Here is a 22,520-nt window from a genome sequence, read left to right on the forward strand (position 1 = left end):
AAAGCTAGACAAATTCTTTTCTTTAATCAGAATAGTCAATTTTGCCATCTCAACTAACTCCATCAACTTCACATCCATTCTTCAGTTGTGGGTCCTTCTATCTGTGTGCATATAAGAGTCTCGCTGCTGTTTATCATATAAAGGAATAAAGTCCCATGTTTCCTTTCAATCTGTTTATCCACCATACTTAAAAGAAAAATCTCTGGTTTCAATTGTACATCCATTTTTAAAATTCTCTGAATTAAAGTATGTATCAAGTCCCAGTATTCCTTAGTCTTTGTACAAGTCCACGAAGATGATGAAAAGTGCCTTCATATTGATTATATTTCCAAAATACACTTGACTTGATACCCTATACATCTTAGACACTTTATCTGGTGTTTAGTACCAAGGATACATCATCTTATAAAAATTCTCTTTCAGATTGTAATTAAGTGTAACCTTCAGTCCTTTGCTCCACATATTCTCCCATTGGTCAAGCATTATATTATATCCAAATTTTTTTGCCCAGTTAATCATACAATCTTTAACATAATCATCTACCATATTCATTTTCAACGAAAGTTTATACATCTTAGCAATAGCATGTTCATCATTAGTACACAAGGCCAACTCAAAATCAGTATTCTCATGTGTAAAGTTATAAATCTTCTTGTCCAGTTTAAATCTTTCTAGCAACTGGGAATAAGTAAACCATTGACAAGTATAACCTTCCATTTCCAACTCTTCCCTTGTTTTTAATTTAGGTTCCCCTTCAAGAAAAGTCAGTAAATCAGCATATGTCAACCATGTTTGTTTAACTATCATTTCTCCTCTATAAACAGCTTGAGGTACTGTAATACCCATAGAGGAATTTTAAGAGATAATCTTTGCTTTATATCTATTCCAAACTCTCAATATGGCACGCCAAATAAAATTATTTTTAAAATCAGTATTCACTCTATTATACCATAAATAGCCATGCCACCCAAATCTTAAGTCATGTCCTTCAACTCCAACAACCTTCTGTTTCTCAAACTCACCCAATCTTTCATCCATACCAAACAGCAAGCATCAAAATGCAGTTTTAAATTAGGAAGTCCTAGCCCACCTCTTTTTTTAGAGTCTTGTAGCACTTTATATTTTATTCTTGTTTTTTCCTTGCCATACAAACTTAGAAATGTCTTTTTGCCATTGTTTAAATGGTACATCAGTTGTCAATATCGGTATTGTCTGAAATGAAAATAACCTTTTAGGTAAAATATTCATCTTAATTAGTGACTCTCTTCTTTCTATAATCTGTCCTATCTAATCGTCAAAACCATAGTTCATACTTTTTTTCCCCGTTTTACGCAAAAAGTCCATAGGGGGTTTCCAGTCAGCAATAAATGTAGATATTGTCTTTTCTCTAATCAAACTGGTCAATTTGGCCATCTCAGTAAGTTCTGTTATCTTCACCAATCATTCCTCTGTTGTAGGTATTACCAGATCTTTCTATCTTTGTGTGTATAATAATTTCGCTGCAGTTATCATATATAAAAACAAAGTTTCATGACTGTTTTCCAACTGTTTATCCATGAGTCCCAAGAGAAAAAGTTCTGGTTTCAGTTGTATATTAATCTTTAAAATTCTCTGAATCAGTTTATGCATTTGAACCCAAAATCTTCTAGCTTTTTTGCATGTCCACCACGCATGATAAAATGACCCTTGTTGTTCACATTTCCAGCAAAGATTTGAAGTACCTTTATACATTTAAGACAATTTCTCTGGTGACAAATACCAACAATATATAATTTTATAAAAATTCTCTTTAAGGCTAAAACATAATGTAAATTTCAAGCCTTTCAACCACATATTTTCCCATTGGTCCCTTTGTATATTATAGCCAAAATTTTTAGCCCATTTTATCATATATTCTTTCACTTGTTCTTCTGTCTCATTTTTCAACAAAACTTTATACCTTTTAATAATAATATGTTAATCATTTGTACATAATTCTATTTCAAACTCAGCCTTGCATTGTTCAAAACCATAGAATCTTTTATCCATGTGGAGTCCTTGGGGTTCTCTGAGCTTGGTTCTTTTCTTGCAAACGTTTCATTACCCAGCTAGGTAACATCTTCTGTGCTAAAATGGGATGGGGTTTGCTCTCTATTTATGTGCTGTGGCCCGCCTTGCCAGTGCTGGTGGGGGTGGGGGTTCTGTTTTGCTCCTCTGGTAGTTCTTTGATTAGCATATGTTTGCTGCTTGATTGTGTGCCTGGTGGTAACCTTTGCTTATCTGGGTGATGATTGCTGGTGATGATTGCTGGTGATTGTCTTCTGACTGCTAGTTGGTGTTCATGGATGTGCTCTGCTAGTCTTCTGCCTGTCTGCCCTACTTAGTGTTTGTTACAGTCCTTACACTGTATGTTGTAGATGAGTCCTGTTTTTTCTTCCTGGGCCACTGGGTCTTTTGGTTTACTTAGGGTATTTTGAAGTGATTTTGTTGGTTTATGTGCTACAGAGATGCCATATGGTTGTAATAGTCTGTTGGTGGTTTCTGAGATGTTTCTGATGTATGGCAGTGTGATCCTTTTCATAGCTTATGTAGGTTGTGTTGTAGTAGGTTGAGTGGTCAGGCACTTTTTGATAAAGTTGTGTGGATATCCATTTTGTTGGAAAATGTTGTGTAGGTGGTATTTTTCCTTTTTCTGCTGTTCTGGGTTGCTGCAATGTGTTTGTGCTCGCTTGAATAATGTTCTTACACAGCAGTCAGAAGACATGATGAAAATTCCTTAATCTCACAACACATGGACAGACTCAACCATAGTTTTAACTGGGAAAGTGTCAGCATTTTAGACCAAGCTAAATCCAAATATGCAAGAGAATTCTTGGAAGCCTGGTATTCAGACAAGGCAGCAATTAACAGACACATAGAGATAAACATCATCTACATACTATGCAAAAGAGACAAAAGATCAGAAGATTGCCTCACTAGCAATTAATCACCAGCAATCATCGCAGATAAGCAAAGGTTACCACCAGGCACACAATCAAGCAGCAAACATATGCTAATCAAGGAACTACCAGAGGAGCAAAACAAAACCCCCACCCCCACCAACACTGGCAAGGCAGGCCACAGCACATAAATAGAGAGCAAACCCCATCCCATTTTAGCACTGAAGATGTTACCTAGCCGGGTAATGAAACGTTTGCAAGAAAAGAACCAAGCTCAGAGAGCCCCAAGGACTCCACAGTTCAACCCTGAGCTACACATATTCACCTCTATTGGAATCTTTTATCCACTTTAAACCTTTCTGATAATTGTAGATAAGAAAATCATTGACAAATATATCCTTCTGTTATCAGATTTTTTTTTATTTTTTTATTCTGCGCTCAGTCGTTACCGACTCTGCAGTGACTGCTTGGACGAGTCCTTGCAGTTTTCAAGGCAAGTGTTTCGGAAGTGGTTTGCCAGATCCTCCTTCCTAGAGCAGAGCCCAGCTGTCGCGCGCAGGAGGCGGGGTTTCCGTTGCTTCGTGCCCTTTTCGGGCACGCACGGGTTTGTTTTTTTTTTGTGCTTACCAGCAACTGCTCCTGACTCCTTTTTGCAAGGCGCCACCAGCATTTTTCCTCCCACCGGAGTGAGAGTACCCATTTATCTACTCACGTGAGTTTTCGAACTGTTGGGTTGACAGGAACTGGGGGAGGAAACAGGAGCTCACCCTGCTAATGCGAAGGCTGGACTCGAACCGCTGAAGCGTCGACCATTTCTGGCCAGCAACTTTCAGCGTCATTAAGTCGCTGCGCCACCGCGTCCCCTTTTTATCAGATCTTCCCTTGATTTTATTTTACATTCCCCTTGAGAAATTTTAGTACATCACAATAAGTTGACCATTTATGTTTACCTGTCATTTCTCGTCAATAAAAAGCTTCTTGTGCTGAAAGCTACAAACGTGTTTTTGGGCAGAACCTAGGTTTATATTTACTCCATAATTATTCCTGACAGAATGACTTTTTGAAATCTACACTAACCTTAGTTTTGTCGTACCATAGATATCCATACCACCAAATCTCAGATCGTGTCCTTTTATTTCTTAACAACACCCATTCTTTCATCCAAGCTAAAGAACAGGCAGCAAAATATAATTTCAAATCTGGTAAACCCAATCCTCTTTCCTTTGCATCTTGTAATACCTTATATTTAACTCAGGATTTTTTTCCCTTGCCATACAAATTTAGATGTATCCTTCTGCCATTGTTTAAACGGTAGATCAGTTGTCAAAACATGTATTGTCTGAAACAAAAGTAACATTCTAGGTAAAACATTCATCTTAATCACACAAATTAATTCATCTTAATCATAAAAATTCATCCTAATCACAGAAATTACAGTGAGAAATGTCTCACTGGGAGTGTTTGCAGGCCTCACTGGGAACATTTACATATCACCAGAGGATTCTGGGAGAGTAAAGAATTACTCACCACAAGCAGCAGAGAAGTGGGACTTCAGCTCATCAGATTAAGCTAGTGGCCTGGGAACTGTCTCACTGGGAGTGTTTGCATACCGCCAGAGAATTCTGGGAGAGTGAAGCGGAGCTCACCATGAGCAGCAGAGAAGTGGGACTTCAGTTCATCGAATCTAAATCAACAAAGAATCTAAATCAGGAAGTCTACAAGGGAAAATCTGTTTGTAAAATCTACTTGGATCTGCACAACCCTCAAGAGTAATAAAGTCATGGAGAAAGAGGCTAGCACTGTGGTAACTTGCAAGGTGTGTGTTATGTCTGTATTTCTGCCCAAGGAGGATTCCAATTATACTTGTACCAAGTGCAAACGGAACAGATTTCTGGAGGAGAAAGTGGAGGTTCTAGACTGAGGCACATCTAGCCACTCTGAGACTCATCAGTGAAAATGAGGATTTCCTGGAAAAGGCAGAAGTCTGTCTACAAACTGAACATAGCAAGGAAGAAACAACTACCAGGAAAAATGGAGCCCTAGAGGAGGAGGGATGGCAGGATGTCACTCGGAGGACAAAAAAAACAAGAAGACTATTCCTGCAACTGGAGCTTAACAATCAATTTCATAGCCTCCCCCTGGAAGAAGATGTGCAGACATCTGGAGAAGGGTCTTAATCAAGTGTTCCAGTAACAGGAAGAAAAGTAGCTCAGACTATCACAGAGAAGTGGAGTCCGCTGGGTATCCCAAAGAGGAAAAGTTGTGTGGTGGTGGTAATTGGTGACTCACTTCTCAGAGGAACAGAATCAGCAGTCTGCAGACCAGACAAGCTATCAAGGGAAGTATGCTGTCTCCCAGGTGCAAAGGTCAAAGACGTGGCAGAGAGGCTTAACCAACTAATCAAGCCCACTGATTACTATCCCTTTCTCCTTTTTCATGTAGGAACTAATGATACAAAAAAAAAAAAAAGTCTGAAAAAACTATCAAGGGACTATGAGGAGCTAGGCAGGAAGGCAAAAGAGTTAGGAGTGCAGGTAATTTTTTCATCCATACTTCCAATGGATGATCAACATCCAGTGAGGGAATGGAGGATTTCAGAGGTAAACTGCTGGCTAAGGGGATGGTGCTGTCAAGAAAACATTGGATTTCTGGACCATGTTCTACACTACCTATAAGATGGGCTTCTGGAAAGAGATGGGCTCTACCTCACAAGGACTGAGAAGAATGTATTTGGAAGACATCTTGCTCGGGTCATCCGAAGGACTTTAAACTAAATCTCAAGGGGGAAAGAGGCCAATTTCTAGGACCAAACCCAAAGCATAAGCCCCAAGACAATGAATTTGACAACGTGGAAAGAAGTGGTGAGAAGGAAGGGGCACTCAGGTATAAAACAGGAGATGCAAGGTCAGCCATAAAGGGCTCAGATGCCTGTACACTGATGCTCAAAGAATGGGAAACAATCAGGGAAAAAGAAGTCCTAGTACCTGAGGGCAGGTATGATATTGTCAGTGTTACCGAAACTTGGTGGGGTGGAACCCATCATTGGAATATACTACTAGAAGGATATAATTTGTTCAAAAGAAATAGACCCAACAAAAGAAGAGAAGAAGTTGCATTGTATTACTACATCTGTACATAAATGCATGATACCAAGGATGAAAGCCTTCTTGAAAGTATTTGGGTGAATATTAAGGAGAAAAAATGCATTGCTATAGGTGTGTACCACAGGCCACCCAACCAAGCAGAGGAAATAGATGAACTTTTTGTAAATCAGCTGAGGTGTCCAGGAAACATATCACTGTAGTAATGGGGAACTTCAGCTACCCTGACATCAACTGGAAAACAAACTCTGCAGCAAATGGGAGATTGAACAGGTTCCTGATATGCCTAGCTGACAACTTTATCATCCAAAAAGTGGAGGAGGAACCTAGAGGGTCAGCTATACTGGACTTGATACAGAGAGTCCCCTACTTATGAACAGATTACACTCCAAGAGGTTGTTCATAAGTTCGTTTTGTTCATAAATCCAACAAGCAAAAAAAAACCAGGCACAGTTCACACCTTACATAAGCGGCAGCGTTGACCGTAGGCACTTGCAGTGATGGCATAGGCGCATGCGGCAATGGCATAGGCATGTGCAGAGATGGCATAGGCTCATCCTCTCTACTTTTTTCCACCTTCATGAAAAAGTGGTCCAGTGACCTTTGGGTCGTGGTCTTCCTCTTCTCATAAATGACACTGTAGCACTGGATTGCATCATGGACAGCCGCAGACACCTTGGTGAAGTGCTCCAAGTTAGGGTCCTGCATCTCAAACAGTGATAGTGCTTTCTCAGTCAAGCTGAACTCCTCTGCCATCAGCTTGGTCTGGAACCGCTTTGATGGTTCGATCTCTTCCTTTTCCTCTTATTTTCACTGCTCCTCCAACTCCATGAGGTCTTCATTGGAAAGGTCCTCTGTCTGTGCAGCTAGCAGCTCATGAAAATCCCCCTCCTCCAAGTCGAGCTGAAGCTCCGTGCTAGGGCAACCAATTTGCTGATAACAGCCTGCGACTCCCTTTCTGCCACCTCAAGCTCGCGAGAGTCTTGAATGAACTAAGGGCATGCACCCTGTTCATGTTCGCAGGGGTAACCTCACACCAGGCTGCATCGATGTTCTTGATGGCCTTGTAGATGTCGTAGGACTTCCAAAACTGGCACAAGGTCATCTGTGAGTTCACTTCAGTTGCCTGGACTGCCTGCCTAAATGTGCGCCAAAGATAGTATGTTTTGAAGGTTGCTCTCACTCCCTGGTCCATCGGCTGCAGGAGGGAGGTAGTGTTGGGAGGCAGATACACAACCTTCATGTTCAGATGGAAATCGTCCAAGTAAGGAGGATGACCTGGGGCATTATCCAATATCAGCAGAATCTTAAACTCAATGTTTTTCGCGTGGCAGTACCTCTCCACTTCCGGGATGAAATGGCCAGTCCTCAAAGAAGACAAGGGTGACCCAAGCTTTCTTGTTAGCCTTCCACACAATAGGAAGTGAACTTTTTGAGATGTTCTTGAGAGCTCGTGGGTTCTCATAGTGGTAGACTAGCAGAAGTTCTAGGCTCAGTTCACCAGAAGCATAGCCACCTAGCAGCACAGTTAGCCTATCCTACGCACCTTTGAAGCCTGGCATGGTTTTCTCCTTCTTGCTGATGTACGTTCTGTCTGGCATTTTCTTCCAATAAAGCCTCATTTCATCCACACTGAATATTTGCCAGGGCAAATAACCATCTTCCTCAATTATCTCCTTGAGGGTTTCTGGGAACTCTTTGGCTGCAGCCTTGTCTGCACTCGCTACCTCACCACTGACTTTCACGTTATGAAAATTCATACAAGCCTTAAAGAAGTGGAACCACCCATGGCTTGCAGCAAATGCCTCTTCATCAGCACCTTCACCGACCTTCTATTGTAAGTCATGGAATAAACTCTTAGCCTTCTCCTGGATCATCGTTAGGCTAAGCGGCATACATCACTGATGCTGGTCTTCAATCCACACGCTGAGCAGCGCCTCCATCTCTTCCATTACTTTTCCTCTCCTCTTGCATATTACTATGGATTGCATAGGCCTGAACTTTTCACATGTTCCATGATCTTGTCTTTGTTCTTAATGATCGTTCTGATAGTAGAACAATTCATGCTGTAGGAATACACCACATTCGCCATCTTCTCCCCCCCCCCCATTTTCTTCAATATCTCCATCTTCATGAGCATCATAATGGATTACCGCTTCTTCACGCTACCCCTTCAGGACTCTTGTGCTTAATTGCAGACATTTGCAGTTAAGCAATTTGCAGTCACCACACACAAAACACAACCGACCATGCGAGAAGTCAGGACCGGAAGTCGGCACTGGAAGTCAGAAGATGGCAGGAAAGGGTTAGTTTTTGGTGTGCTTTCTCCTGCCTTCCAGCCCAACTTCTGGTTCCAACTTCCAGTTCCATCTTGTTCGTATCGGTTGAAGTATGCAACTTGAAAGTTCATATGTAGGGGACCTTCTGTACTTACTGATAGGGATGAAGTGGTTGAGGGAGTGGAAGTTGTAGGAACTTTGGGAGAGAGTGACCATGTTATACTAGTATTCACCATAATGCCGGCAAGGGTAATTGAACAAAGTCAGACTAGTGTTCTAGATTTTAAGATAGCTGACTTCAACAAACTAAGGGAAAGAATAGGAAGGATCCCATGGATGGAAATCCTGGAGGGAAAAATGGTTCAGGATGCTTGGGAAACTGAAAAACAAGATAGTAGACCACAGAGAAAGAAAAACAAGAGACACCTGACAAGACCAGCGTGATTGCACAAAGAGGTCTCTGACAAGCTGAGGGTCAAAAAGGACAAATATAAAAAATGTAAAGAGTGGCTTGTGACTAGAGCAGAATACCAGCAAATAGCCTGAATCTGCAAGGACGGAGTCAGGAAGGCTAAAGCTCAGAATGAGCTAAGATTTGCGACAAATGCCAAAAATAACCAAATAAAAAAGAGGTTTCTTTCAGTATGTAAGGAGCAAGAGGAAAGTCAAAGAAATGGTTGGTCAACTAGTGGGAGAAGATGGCAAGAAGGTGATGGGCAGCAGGGAGAAAACGAAACTGCTTAATTCCTTTTTTGCATCTGTAGTCCAACCTATCAAAAGCAGCAGCATGGGAGACAGAAGAGGAATGTAGGTCAAAATAGGTAAGGAATTGGTTAGAGAACACCTAGCTGCTTTGAATGAGTTTAAGTCTCCTGGACCAGATGGTTTACACCCCAGGGTACTGAAGAGCTGGCAGATGTGATCTCAGAACTACTGAGTGAAATCTTTGAGAACTCCTGGAGCATGGGGGAACTGCCAGAGGACTGGAAAAGAGCTGATGTGGTTCCCATCTTTAAAAGGGGGAGAAAAGTGGATCCAGGAAACTACAGACCAATCAGCTTGACATCAATACCTGGGAAAATCTTGGGAAAGGTAAACAGCGGGTTTGTGAGCACCTAGAAATGAACGTGGTGATTACTAGAAGCCAGCATGGGTTTGTTAAGAACAGGTCATGCCAAACAAACCTTATTGCCTTCTTTGATAAAGTGACTTTTTCTTTGATAAAGTGACTAAAGTAATTAATGCACCAAGGAAATGCCGTGGATATAGTATACTTAGATTTTAGTAAGGCATTTGATAAAGTAGACAACAGCCTACTTCCTGGCAAGATAGAACAGTGTGGGATAGACAGTACCACTACTTGATGGATTTGCAGTTGGCTGACCAACTGTACTCAGCATGTGGTCCTTAATGGAACTACATCTACATGGAGGGAAGTATGCAGTGGGGTTCCTAAAGGTTCTGTCTTGGGCCCAGTGCTCTTCAGCATCTTCATAAGTGACCTAGATCAGGGGATTGAAGTGGTGCTCATCAAATTTGTGGATGACACAAAGCTGGGGGGAATTGCTAACATTTTGGAAGATAGATTCAAGATTCAGAAGGATCTTGACAGACTTAAGCATTGGGCATTATCCAACAAGATGCAGTGCAGTATAGAGAAAAGTAAGGTCCTGCAGTTAGGCAAGAAAAACCAGATGCACAGGTACAGGATAGTCAGTACCTGGCTGAACAGTAGTGCCTATGAGAGGGATTTAGGTGTCCTGGTGGACTACTGCTTAAGTATGAGTCAGCAGTGTGCTGCAGCTGCCAAAAAAGCCAACACAGTCCTGGGCTGCAACAACAGAGGGATAGTATCAAGATCAAGGGAAGTGATAGCACCACTCTGGACCACACTGGTGAGGCCACATTTGGAATACTGCATCCAGTTCTGGTTATCACAATATAAAAAAGATGCTGAGGCCCTAGAAAGAGTGCAAAGAGCAACAAAGATGATAAGGGGTCTGGAGGCTAAATCCTATGAAGAACGGCTAAAGGAACTAGGTATGTTTAGCTTAACGAAGAGAAGGCTGAGGGGAGACATGATAGCGGTCTTCCAATACTTGAAGGGATGCCACAGGGAAGAGGGTGTCGATTTATTCTCCATAGCACCTCAGGGTAGGACAGGAAGCAATGGGTGGAAGCTTGTCAGAGGGAAATCCAACCTGGAAATAAGGCGGAATTTCCTGACAGTGAGAACTATTATTAAGCAGTGAAACAGTTTGCCTCCCAGAATTGTGAGTGCTCCTGCCTCGGGCAGGGGGTTGGACTAGAAGAACTCCAAGGTCCCTTCCAACCCTATGATTCTATGAAATTCTCCCCTACAGTGACAATTGTGCTTTGTCCCATCTTGACGTATCTTTAACTTCGTTCCATGTTTTAACATAGTTATTTTGAAATAACATACAATTCATAATTGTCATAGTAATACCCAAGTATTTTACCTTTTTCTCAATCTTAAAACCCGTTTTGTTCATCAGTTCTGTTTGATCTTGTATCCTCATATTTGTTGTTAATATCTTTGTCTTCTGTTTATTAATCTTAAAACCTGCTAATGTCCCAAGTTCCTTTAATTTATTCAGTAAAAATTCAATTCCCTTTAAAGGGTCTGCCAAAATCAAGACCAAATCATCCACAAAAGCTCTCAAGATGTATGACTCTTTTTTAATCTCTACACCCACTATCCTCTCGTCTTGTCTTATATTCAATACTTTAAGAACTAATATAAAAACAGAGGAGGTAACAATGGGCAACTTTGTCTTTTTCCTTTTTGTATCTCACATGGTTTGGTTAAATCTCCATTAACAATTATTTGTGCTGTCTGCAAAGTATAAATTGATTTCACTCATTTTATACAGTTCTCTCCAAAATTCATATCTTCTAAAACTTTAAACAAGAAAGTCCAGTTCAAATTGTCAAAAGCCTTCTCTTCATCTAAAAATATCAATGCAGTTTGCTGTTCATTATGTTGTTCCAAATATTCCAAAATATCCAGCACAGTTCTAACATTACCCTTTAACTGTCTTTTAGGTAAAAACCCACACTGATCCTCATGAATAAATTCTTGTAAAGTTATTTTCAGTAAAATCATTGTAAATAACTTAAAATCATTATTCCATAATGATATTGGTCTATAGTTTCTTGCTAAAGTCAAATCTTGCCCCTCTTTAGGTATTAATGTTATATTAGCATCTTTCCAAGTCTCTGGCATCTTTCCTCCTTGTAGAATAGAATTCATTGTGTTCTGTAGAGGTTGTAAGACTTCATCCTCAAAACACGTATAATACAAACTCAATAACCCATTTGGTCCAGGCACCTTACCTCATTTGCTCTTTTTAATAGCTTCTGAAACTTCTTATTGTTATGGGTCCAGCCATAATTTGCTTTTGTTCTTCTGTTGTTCCTCGGTAGATTTTGTTTTCTAAGGTACTCCTCTATTTTCTCCACTGAAATATGTCTTCTATACAAATTAGAGTAATATTGACAAAATGTTTTTTGGATAGCCACATTATCCGTCAAAACAGTATCTCCCTCCTGTAATTTCAGTACAATAATTTTCTTTTTCTCTTCGAAGTTGATAAGCCAACCATTTCCCTGGTTTATTTGCAAATTCAAAATGTCTTTCTTTCACATAATTCAGTTTTATTTCCCTTTCTCTTATCGTTAACATGGATAGCTATTGCTGTAAAATCTTAATTTATTGAGAAATATTTATATTCCCTGGGGAGTTCTGTAATTCTTCTTTTCTTTTTAACTCATCCAAAATACTTTATATTTTCTCTTGCCTCTTCTTGTTAAGTTCAGAATTACGTTGTATCAGGTAACCTCTAATGAAAGCTTTGCTTGCAACCCAGACCATTCTCAAATCAGTACCTTTATAAAAAATTCTTTTAATTTCTTTTTATAATCCTCAACAATTTCTTCTTTCTGTAACAACACTTCATTTAATCTCCATCTGGAAGAACTAGATTTTCTTTTATAAACCAAAATCACAGGATTATGGTCTGAAAAAGTATTTGGTAAAATTTCTACTTCAGAAATTCTAGTAGCCAAGTCTCTTGAAGTCCAAATCATATCTGTTCTTGGAAATGATCTGTGTCTTTCTGAAAAGTAGGTGTATTCTCTTGAACTGCCATTCTTCTGTCTCCACATATCAACCAACCCTAAATTGTCCATCAAATCAAAGAAGACTTTTGGTAGCTTACCTTGAGTAATTTTAATATTTTTCTCAGAAATCCTAACCAATCAGGGGGAGACCACTCCATTCCAATCCCCCATCAAACACCAACTTTCATAAGAAAAAGTCTGTTAGTCTCCCCATAAGTTGTTTATAAAAAGTTACTTTATCCTCATTTGAGGCATAAACTCCCAGGACCATAGTTTTAGCTCCATGTAAATTAACTTCTACCTCAACAAACCTGCCATGTTCATCAGTTAATACAAGTTCTGGATTTAGATGAGGGTTAATATACAAAACAATTCAATTTCTCTTTTTAATGTCTGCTGAAATAAATTCTTCACCCAAAAATTTATAGGTCACATATTTTATCTTTTTTTCTGATAAGAGTCTCTTGTAGGCAAATAATGTTTTGCTTTAATTTTTTCAAATAACTAATAGTTTTTCTCTTTTGTGGAGCATTTGCTCCATTTATATTTCATGTTAAACATTTGTAATCCATATTCAGGCCAAAAATGTAGAAAAGTCCATACCTAATTCAGTATCATCTTTTTCCAATTCCTGTTGTATCTGTGTTGATTTTGGTGTAGTTCCCTCTGAAAGTTCCATTTCCATTTCCTTCAATTCTGCTTTATGTTTTTCTAAAAAATCTCTCACCTTCTGAAAAGAATTCAGTCTAAATCTCTGCTGTTTAAAAGTAAAACTCATACCTTCAAATTTATCCCATCAAAATGGGATCTTTTTCTATTTTAATTTTTCAGCCAAGAGGGCATATTCTTTTCTCTTACATAAAATTCTAATAGGAATCTCTTTTAAAACAATTACATCTGTATTATTCATTTTCAATCTTGTGTTAAAATGCTGCTTGCAGGACTTGATCCCTTGTCTTCTTTCGAACAAAATGCACCAAAATATCCCTAGGGATGTTCCTCATTCTGGCAAATCTGGAATTTATTTATAAATTTTATCAATTTCTGTGTCCATATCTTCCTCTTTTAAATCCAAAACTTTGCCAAAACATTAATAATCCGCTATCTAACATTTTCTTCTGGAACTTCTGCAATAGCTGTGAATCTCAAACAGAATTCTTTCTCTTTCAATTCCGGTAAAGCCAAATTATCCAATTCTCTTTTCAACTCTCTGCCTTAAACTTCTGCTTTACTCCCTAAAATTTCCACTTTACCGTTAATTTGTTTTACCTCTCCAGATATTTACTTTATAGAACTTTCCATCTTTTCAACATCTTCTCTCATTTCCTCTCTTAACTTTACAAATGAAAGTTAAGTCAACTTTTCAAAAGCATCCATTTTATTCCCCATCTGATCAAATTTATTTCCCATCTGTTCAAAAAAATTCTGAAGTATATCTTGTGTAATTAATTTTTCTGCTTAGCTTAGTGAACCCCTCCTGCCCTCTTTTGCCATTTTCTAGTAGCCATTTTTAATCCAAAAGTGAAGATGTCTCAAGCAGGGGAAATAAAAAGACAAGCCTCTCCTATTTTCCCCCTTTCTTTTTAGTAGCTCTCGATAGCTTCAGCTATAACCGGCATCACATCTCCATGGCAACTAAAGGTCACAGTCTGGTTCTTTATCTTATTTTTTGTTATATAGATTCTGCCAATTAAATGCACTTTTTAAAAATGAACGACAAGCATTCCCATGCCGGACTGGTCTTTTTGACTGGCTTAGTGAAAATTTATACCAAAGCACTTTTGCCAAAATTAAAAATAATAAAAATCTAAATAGAAAAATAGGGGAAAAAAGACTGTCCCCATGTCCATTTTAAAACTTCCTTACATCGTCTTGTAATTAAGCTTTTTGCAAAGAGTTCTTGAATCTTTAAAACTAAGTCTCTTTTTCTTGTGTGTGTGTTTTTTAATGTAATCTCGAAAGAAGGTTTAACTCACTGTAAGGAGTCTTATCTTTGCCACAGAGGAAATCTGTCTGTAAATTAATTACTTCCCAAAGTGATTAAGAAATGGCAGAGGCAGAGCTTAATGTCTGTATAGGCTCCACCACAGTTAGGAGCGTAGATGGAATCCCAGGACTCTGGCAGCTCAACTCATGAGCTGACGGCAAAATCTTTTCCATTTCTGCAGTTTACCCATGAGGAACTGCTGTCCAGAGTACACGTGGTTAATCTCACAATCTCCCTTTGATGCAGGGAGATCACACCAGCCAGAATTTGCCTTCCAGCCGGTGTTCTCAGCTGTGGTGTCTCTCCGTGTCTCAGAGAGCATCAGCCTGCCATAATTCCCCCACTGGAAGCCCCATTTGTTCTTAAATGTTTTTAACAATTGTAAAGCACCCAGAGTTGCTGGGAGTCAGGCAGCATATAAATTTAATAAATTATTATTATAAGATAGAGAATGTGTTACAAATTGCTGTATCCTATGTTGCCTAAGTACTGTACTTTAGTTATCCATCTGAGTATTAAAACACAAGAGCATAAACAACAGGAAAACTCTTATTTACAGTATTAAGGTCTTTGATATCAGTATAAACTGTAGTAGCATTATACTGAATTCAACAGCACAGACAAGAATTATCCATCTTAAATGCTTGTAAATTGCCTTACACGTTTTCAAACTATATTTTTTTGTGAGTAGAAACTTTATTTTAGAAACATCCCTAAAAGAGAATATATTTTATGGGTGGTACCTTTTCTCCCCTGCCCCCAATTTTCTTCTGATTTTTTCTTTACTTTTCCTTTTCATGGGTGCTTTATATTTCTAATTTCTAGTTTTGATCAATAAGCTGCTGAGAGAATATTTGTTGATGAGGGAAATGCATTCATTCAGGTTAGTTCCCAGGATGCAGCAGGCATGCTCCTTTCAACAATACTCTCTTTTTATCTAGTTTGAATGGAATTGAATAAATTATAAAAATTAATCCATTGGCTGAAACTCAACAAAAGGAACTAAAACAATTATAATTGTTTCTTGACTATAACATGGATTGTGTGGTTGTTTCCTGTTCTGAATTGGCTACACTAATCAGCTTTCTCAGTCATTTATACGCAAAAGCCTGTTCAACATATGTAGATTTTGTGGTGGCAATTGTGTATTCAAGTTATCATATCAGCACTGGGATATTTCCACAAATGTCAACCATATCCTCAGGAAGGAAACTAATTGCAATGAATATCATGGCTGTATATTAGGGACAGATTTAATAATGTATCTTTAGTTTAACTTAAAGTACCACATTGCCTGTTAGTGACCAAACTGAAACTGTCAGTTAGTAGTAATGGTACACAATTATGGATGGATTAATTTGCCAGCAAAGTAGATTTCAATTTAACAGAAAAAAAATGAATTTTCCATCATTGTGTTGCTTACAAGCCATATTGACACCAGGTTGGATTCACTATCTTGTAGTAATATTCCCCTAGGAATCGATTTAGTGTACTGAAGACTGAATGGAATATAGATACCCTCACCCTTATTCTCTTGAAAATAGCTCCACATAAAATGGAAAAGTATGCTTTTGTGTCAGCAAGCTGAGCACAGTGGATCTCTGACATGGCACTCAGTTGTTAGCAGGTTTCTCTCATTGCACCTCATTTGCATCTGGGACATCAATTAGCATGTTTGTTGAGACTAATTGAATGAAACTCAATCATAGCTCTTAATTGCTTGACTATGTGAAAAGAAATCACATTAATGCAGCTAATTAAGTGTATGGCAATAGATGCAACATAATTAGGAGCAGAACGTAAAAACAAGCAGTGGCAAAGGTGCAAGAGCCATGGGGTACAGTGGCTTCAGATGCGTAATACTGGCACATTTGGGGAAAATCTTTGTTTTTCTGGTGCTTTATTATTGCTATTGAATTATAAACATAGAAAACTTAAAAACCAAATGTAAATGGATTTGCAGTTACTACTTTTTCAAGCTGTTGAGGGGCCGAAGATAGCACTTCTGGGGTGGCCCACTGTAGAGTAGACTCTGGGGACTTGTTAAGTGGTGTTTAAAAGTATTTGGCTTTGATTTACCCTTGTGTCTTGTTAAAGCAACCCCCTTTTCTCCTATCGGCAATTTTTTTACAGCTAATATCTAGGGAAATTCTCTTTGTAATATTTGCATATCAAAAATCAGGCTTGCTTCTTCTCTTTAGCACTGCACATTCCAGATGACAGGGTCATCTTCATCTGTTTCTAATATGATCATACTGTAAATCACTGTTCTGAAGCAGTTAAGCTTTTTCATATTATAAACTCTTATTTCTGCAGGATATAAGATCTGAAATGAGAGAGTATTGAGATTTCGCTGTAAGGAAATGCAGCTCTTTGATCTTTTTTTGGACACTTACATCAGATAGGTTTCATACACACAGTTTTTAAACATATTTTTACATACACACATTTTTAGAAAATATAAACATATTTTTTTAAAAAAAATACCAGCTACCAATACAATTAAAACCCAATAAAACAGTAATTACAGCAGATGTACATAAAATTTAATCATGCAGACTTCTCTGGGGAAAGTGTTTCATAAATGAGTCTTCAGTTGAGAAGGCCTGCTCCAGAATGGGACTACTGAATCTGGGTTGCAAAAATACAGACAAACACAATATGACATTTAGTGCTCATTTAGATGTTTGCAGCCTGGATCTGGTAGACCTACTCCAGAATCCAAGGCTGTAACACTTTCAAAGATGGTTCTACAAGAATCTTCAAGCTACAAGCATTAACTCTTAGGACCTAAAGTTGAGTGCAGTCACTTCCAGAATGGGTTGAATATTGGTCATCCAGAAACACAAATCTATCAGTATTTAATCTTACCTAAGTGTTACACTGAAATGTAAATTGATTAATTGCCTTCAGCATGATTGGTCTCTTCAAGGAAGCACACACATTACCTGCTTACCATATCTCTATTATGAGATTTTTACAAGATTAGAATGGATGTAATTTTAGCAGTCATCTGAAAACTACTCTGCACATTCACCAGAAGCAGCTGAAGTACACATGTGGGATCACCTCCCCCCATTCAATTGACACCAGCCATTCTGTCATTGGAACAGATTTTATCTCCACACCATGGATGAACACTGTCTTCTGCTTTGTCTGTGTGCAGCTGCAACAGCAAAATATATATATTGCTTTTTATGTATAGGATCTAAAAGCTTCCCAGTGGGAGTTTTATGCTATTACTGTTTAACACTGCCCCCACCCTGCAATTTTATATTCTGATCTACTTTAGGAAGCTCCCTAAAGGTTAAAAGAAATATATGTTTTAAAAAACATAAACCTCTAGTAGCCTTAGGCAAATCAAATTAGTCATGTGGTTTCTTTTAATCCCAGTCATATTGTATTTTTTATATTATTTCCATCTCCTCTGGGGAAAAAAATATTTGTGTTCTTTTGGTGCAGGACTATATGCAAAATGTTCATGGAAAAGAAATTGATCTTCTGAGAACCACAGTTAAGGTTCCAGGGAAGAGGCCACCTCGTGCCACATCAGTCTGTGCACCTATCTCGAGTCAAAGAACAAATGGCTCATCCAAAGACATGAGTGGTTTACATATTTCATCAAATTCAGGTAAGAGATATATAGTTTGAAAAATATGATCACAATATCTGTTTATGTTACATTTTTAAAAAACATTGTAATTATGTTTAATATATTTATTTTTAGATATTTCTATGTGAAAACAGTCATGTCTTGTGAAAAAAATTGATAAAGGTAAAAACAGTTGTGATGCCACCTGACTGAAGATTTTATTTTTTTCTGGTGTGTAACCTAGATATAGATATTGCTACTTCACCTATTCTCTGGACAGACTTCAGTCAGCTTTGGTCCTGTTACCACTGCACCAGGTGTTTGTCCCATTGACTTACTTCTAAGTGGGCACACTTAGGGTTGCACTGTAAAGCTAAAACACTTAGGTAGGAGGCAAGTTCCATTTAATTCATTAAAGTTTATTTTTAAATACACAAGCATAAGGTTAAGTTGTAAGCCGCTTCTGGAAAGCTTGGCTTGAATGCTGGCAGAGCTTTTTTTTTTTAAAAAAAAAACAAATAAATAATGGTAAGAAGGAGCTTATATGATGAATACAATGCAATGTGAAAGAAGGGACTAAAGATGTGAATGTCAGCTTCAAGTATGAATGGTATAGCCCAGGCATAGGTTTTGCTCTCTCAGTGGGAACTGGAACTTAAGTTAAGGATATGTGTACATTGTGCAAATATGCTAAGGTTTTCTTTTATCATTATCATCTTATAATATAATATGAGGGTCAGAATGGCTACTGGCTAAAATACCAATTTATGATTGTCCTTCCAAATGGAAGTGATGTAAACTTTGGCGTTTCACTGACCTTTCCCATATGTTTTAAGGCACTTTACTTCTACCCAGGAAGGCCCAATTTTTGTTCTGCTATTTTGTTTTTGAAGTGAGGATTAATCTGTTATTTGTAGAATACTTTTCTCAGATGCTTTGGATAGATAGATAAGTTATCTATTACATAAACAACTATTTTATTTATTACATAAACAACTAACTAATGCTTTCTGTGTAAACATGAATTAGTGCAGCAATGGACAAATCAGTGCAGTAATATACCTATAGATTTGGTAAAATGCAACATATAAAGTAACAATGAATTAAAAACAATTTATATAAAATAAGTACACTAAAGAAACTGTGAGGAGGAAGAAAAGAAAAGCATTCATCCATAGCATTAACAAAGGCAAGGCCTGTGAGAAGATAGGTTTTCAGTAGATGGTTAAAACATATAATAATAGTTGCCTCCCAAATGTTGGAAGAGTGAGTATGTGAGGGATTAAGTAATGCCATAGAGATGGCATTACTACTTGTGTGTAACTTCAAGATTGCAAATCTGCAAGAATCACCTTGAACTTGGAAGTTCTAAGAAAGAAGCTCAGGTGGCATTCTCTATTTATTTTCATCAAAGAAGATTGCAGAGGGAAAGAAGAATACTGCAGATGAACAACTGCCTATAGAAATAGTATCAGTGTGATGGATTTGGTTTCTGGGGTCTTGGTCCTAAGACTTTCTGGAGGAAAGATGGCTGGTGCAAGATATACAACATCTCACAAGAACTGGGAAGCCAATGTTTGGCTAAAGCATGCCATGCTTGACCAGGAGAGCATTAAATTAAATCTACTGGCGTTGAAGTGAAAACTCAGAACTTTAGGAGAATGTTACGGAGTTGTTACAGTAGAGCTAATGAACCTTTCAGGAAGAATAATAACTTGTGAAGTATATTGTTTGCCTTGTCTATACTCTCATGTTCAGGGGGTGAACAATTTAGACTCTTAGCACAAAATGCAAATATTGTTTAAATAAGTATAACAAGGACCTGATGGGATGACTTTCATGACTGAAATACAGCAGTTGAAAGATGCAATTAGGTGAAAAGGAATGAAAGCAATAGAAAGGGAGAATGTAGTTTAAATATGAACTCCTGCTCAGAAATCAAAATGAATGGTGTTATTAGTGTTATAGAGGACATTTCTGTTAAAAGATGTGAGGAACAAATAAAGCAATGCTGCTTTATCATTACTTCTCAAACCAAGGTGATATGGATTATGCCTTCCAAAGCATGAAGTCATAGTGGATTTAAATACCCTGACCTCTTGTGGGAGACAAATTCTGCCAAACACAATCCTTCCAGAAATTCTGGGCTAGTGTTGCTGACAACCTTCTCCTTCTAATAGTGGAGAAAAGATATCCTTGACTTGATATTCTCTAGCAAAGAAAATATAGATGAGGAAGTGAAAGTAGCAGGAACATTGCAGGAAAGTGGCCATATAATACTACAGCTGAGTACAGTAAAACATGTATCTTGAACTAAAAAAGGCTGACGCACTCAGAACAATGATAAGTAAGATTCTATGCTATTTGGAAAAGGGGGCTTAAAATGGGAGGGTCTTTCTACGAAGCAGATTCTAGAAGTGTAATTGCAAATACTTGCAGTAAAGAAGAAAAACGGAAGACAGAAGAAGAAAGCAAATATAGTCAGTGGGCACATTTCCCCCACTTATCATTTTTATTTACTCAGAATGTCTATGGGGCCTATGTTGAATCTAAGAGCATTCTTGGAAATAAAGATGATTCTAGATACAGGTACTCTGCAGTGTAATGACTTTCTTTTTATTTAAATGTAAACTATTTATATTCTTCAGAATGCAGCCTGTAGTTTATAGGCATTCTGGCTTTAAAAGGGGATTGGTTAAATTCATGGAGAACAGGTCTGTCAAGGGCTATAAATTCTGGAAACGAAATGTTACCTCCAGGTTGGGAGCAGCATACCTCTCAATGTAAGTTGCAGGAGAATAAGAAAATGATATATGTCCATCTCTTGTTGCAAGTGCCCCTGAGACATCTGGTTGACCACTTTGAGAAACAAAAAGTTGATTTAAGATTGGACTTGGCTGGATCCAGCAAGGCTTTTCATATAGGAGATGAACACAGCCAAATGCTCAAGTAACCTTTCCTGAAACTTTTTCAAGTAATTATACCCAGTAGAAGAAACAAAGTTGAAACCACACTACATGGAGAACATTTGAACGTGGATTCAAAGGACTTTATTTCCATCCTTCTTGCCTGCTGATTTCAATTTTTAAGTATAGTGTCAGATTTTGGCCTCACGTAAAAGCTATTGAAATATAGACCCAGACTGAACTGATCATTCAGGAGGGTTTGGGAAAAAAAGAAAGGACTTTATTTATGTTAGGGTAAAATCCACTAATCTTTCAAATCACCGTTGGAAGTATGACAAAAATGTATTACCAATATAAGTGCCTTTCATGCATGCTCCTGCATAATGATTCTATAAGAGCTGAAAAGATAGCTGAAAAGATACCAAGCTCTATTTGGAAAATAGAGATTATATGGCTATTTCAAGATCTTGTATATTTACTATCCAGTACTACAGTGATAGTCTGGCCAGATTCCATTAACTGCCAGGACCCAAATCCACATACTGAATACTATTTAAGATCTACAAGAAACTGCATAAAAAATTGCTGGTGTCTCACAGTGCTGTTATACTCAACTTGTATTTCCATCTAAGACAAGGAAATCTTTAGCAGTTCTGAATAAGTGCTTGAGGCCCATAATACATCACCAGTGAGCTAACAAATTTAAATTTAATCCCAAAAAAGATAAAGTGGGTGATTATAATTGCTGATTTAGTGTCAGGGAGCAGCTATTTTAGTATAAAATTGGATTTTAAAGACTAGATTTACATTTTGGGGTTACCTGGATTTGGCCTTGCTTCCATACATCCAATAGTAGTTGAGTTTGATTTTGTACTAAGTTGTGGTTTCTGGAGGGGGTGGGAGGCGCAAATGCCAAAACTTGCAGTGTTGCAAACTCTGCCCCTTTTATATTTCTGTTTTGTGTTGCAGGCAAGAATGTAAGGGACAGGGCACAATGCACATTCCATCATTATGATGAAATCTTTGCTTGCTGTGAATGCCCCTGCTACTAACCTCACTGCTTTTTATTGCTGCTTTTTAAATTACATGTTATCCTTCTTTTCTTCTGGGAGTTCAGGGTGGAGCATATGCAGGTCACAACAATGCTGTAGGGCAGGAAGTCCACAAAAATTCCTGAGCTTATAAAATAATACATTATGAGGCTTTAAGATATCTGTATAATGATAACTTAAGTATGCTTAAGATTTAGAGCACATTAGTACATACTATTTACGTTTACAATCTTTTTGCCTTTCTGATAAATCACAGGAAGTGAATAATTTCCAACAAGGCAAGCATAAGTACCCTGAACATTGAGGTAACCCAGCAGTGGTGCCAGCAATAGTGTCTTGGATCAGCCCTTTCCATTATAGTTTGGTTTGTGTATCTCATTTCTGGATTTGCCCTGTATCCAAGATTAGTAATTTGTCTTATTCTTCTAAAGTTTTTACATTGGGCTCTCATAGTTATATTTTGTAATAGCAACCATTTTGGTTGTTAAAACCTTTTCAGGAAAATCCAGCATTTTCGTTCCTCCATTCCTCTAGTGATTTTT

At 38.0% G+C, this 22,520-nt stretch overlaps 1 protein-coding gene across 2 annotated transcripts in view; it reads left to right on the forward strand.

The window, feature by feature from the left end:
• Positions 1 to 22,520, forward strand: part of AGAP1 (ArfGAP with GTPase domain, ankyrin repeat and PH domain 1) — a 428,513-nt gene that overhangs the window by 230,807 nt on the left and 175,186 nt on the right. For both annotated transcript variants that reach the window (XM_088132847.1, XM_088132845.1), the window contains exon 11: positions 17,891 to 18,059. In XM_088132847.1, the coding sequence (XP_087988973.1) occupies positions 17,891 to 18,059 (169 nt within the window). The remainder of the gene's footprint in view (positions 1 to 17,890; positions 18,060 to 22,520) is intronic.

This window comes from Python bivittatus, unplaced genomic scaffold (assembly GCF_059951505.1).
Source record: "Python bivittatus isolate LINGU-HERP-01145 unplaced genomic scaffold, Pbiv_v1 ctg000020_np1212, whole genome shotgun sequence".
Lineage (NCBI taxonomy): Eukaryota > Metazoa > Chordata > Lepidosauria > Squamata > Pythonidae > Python > Python bivittatus.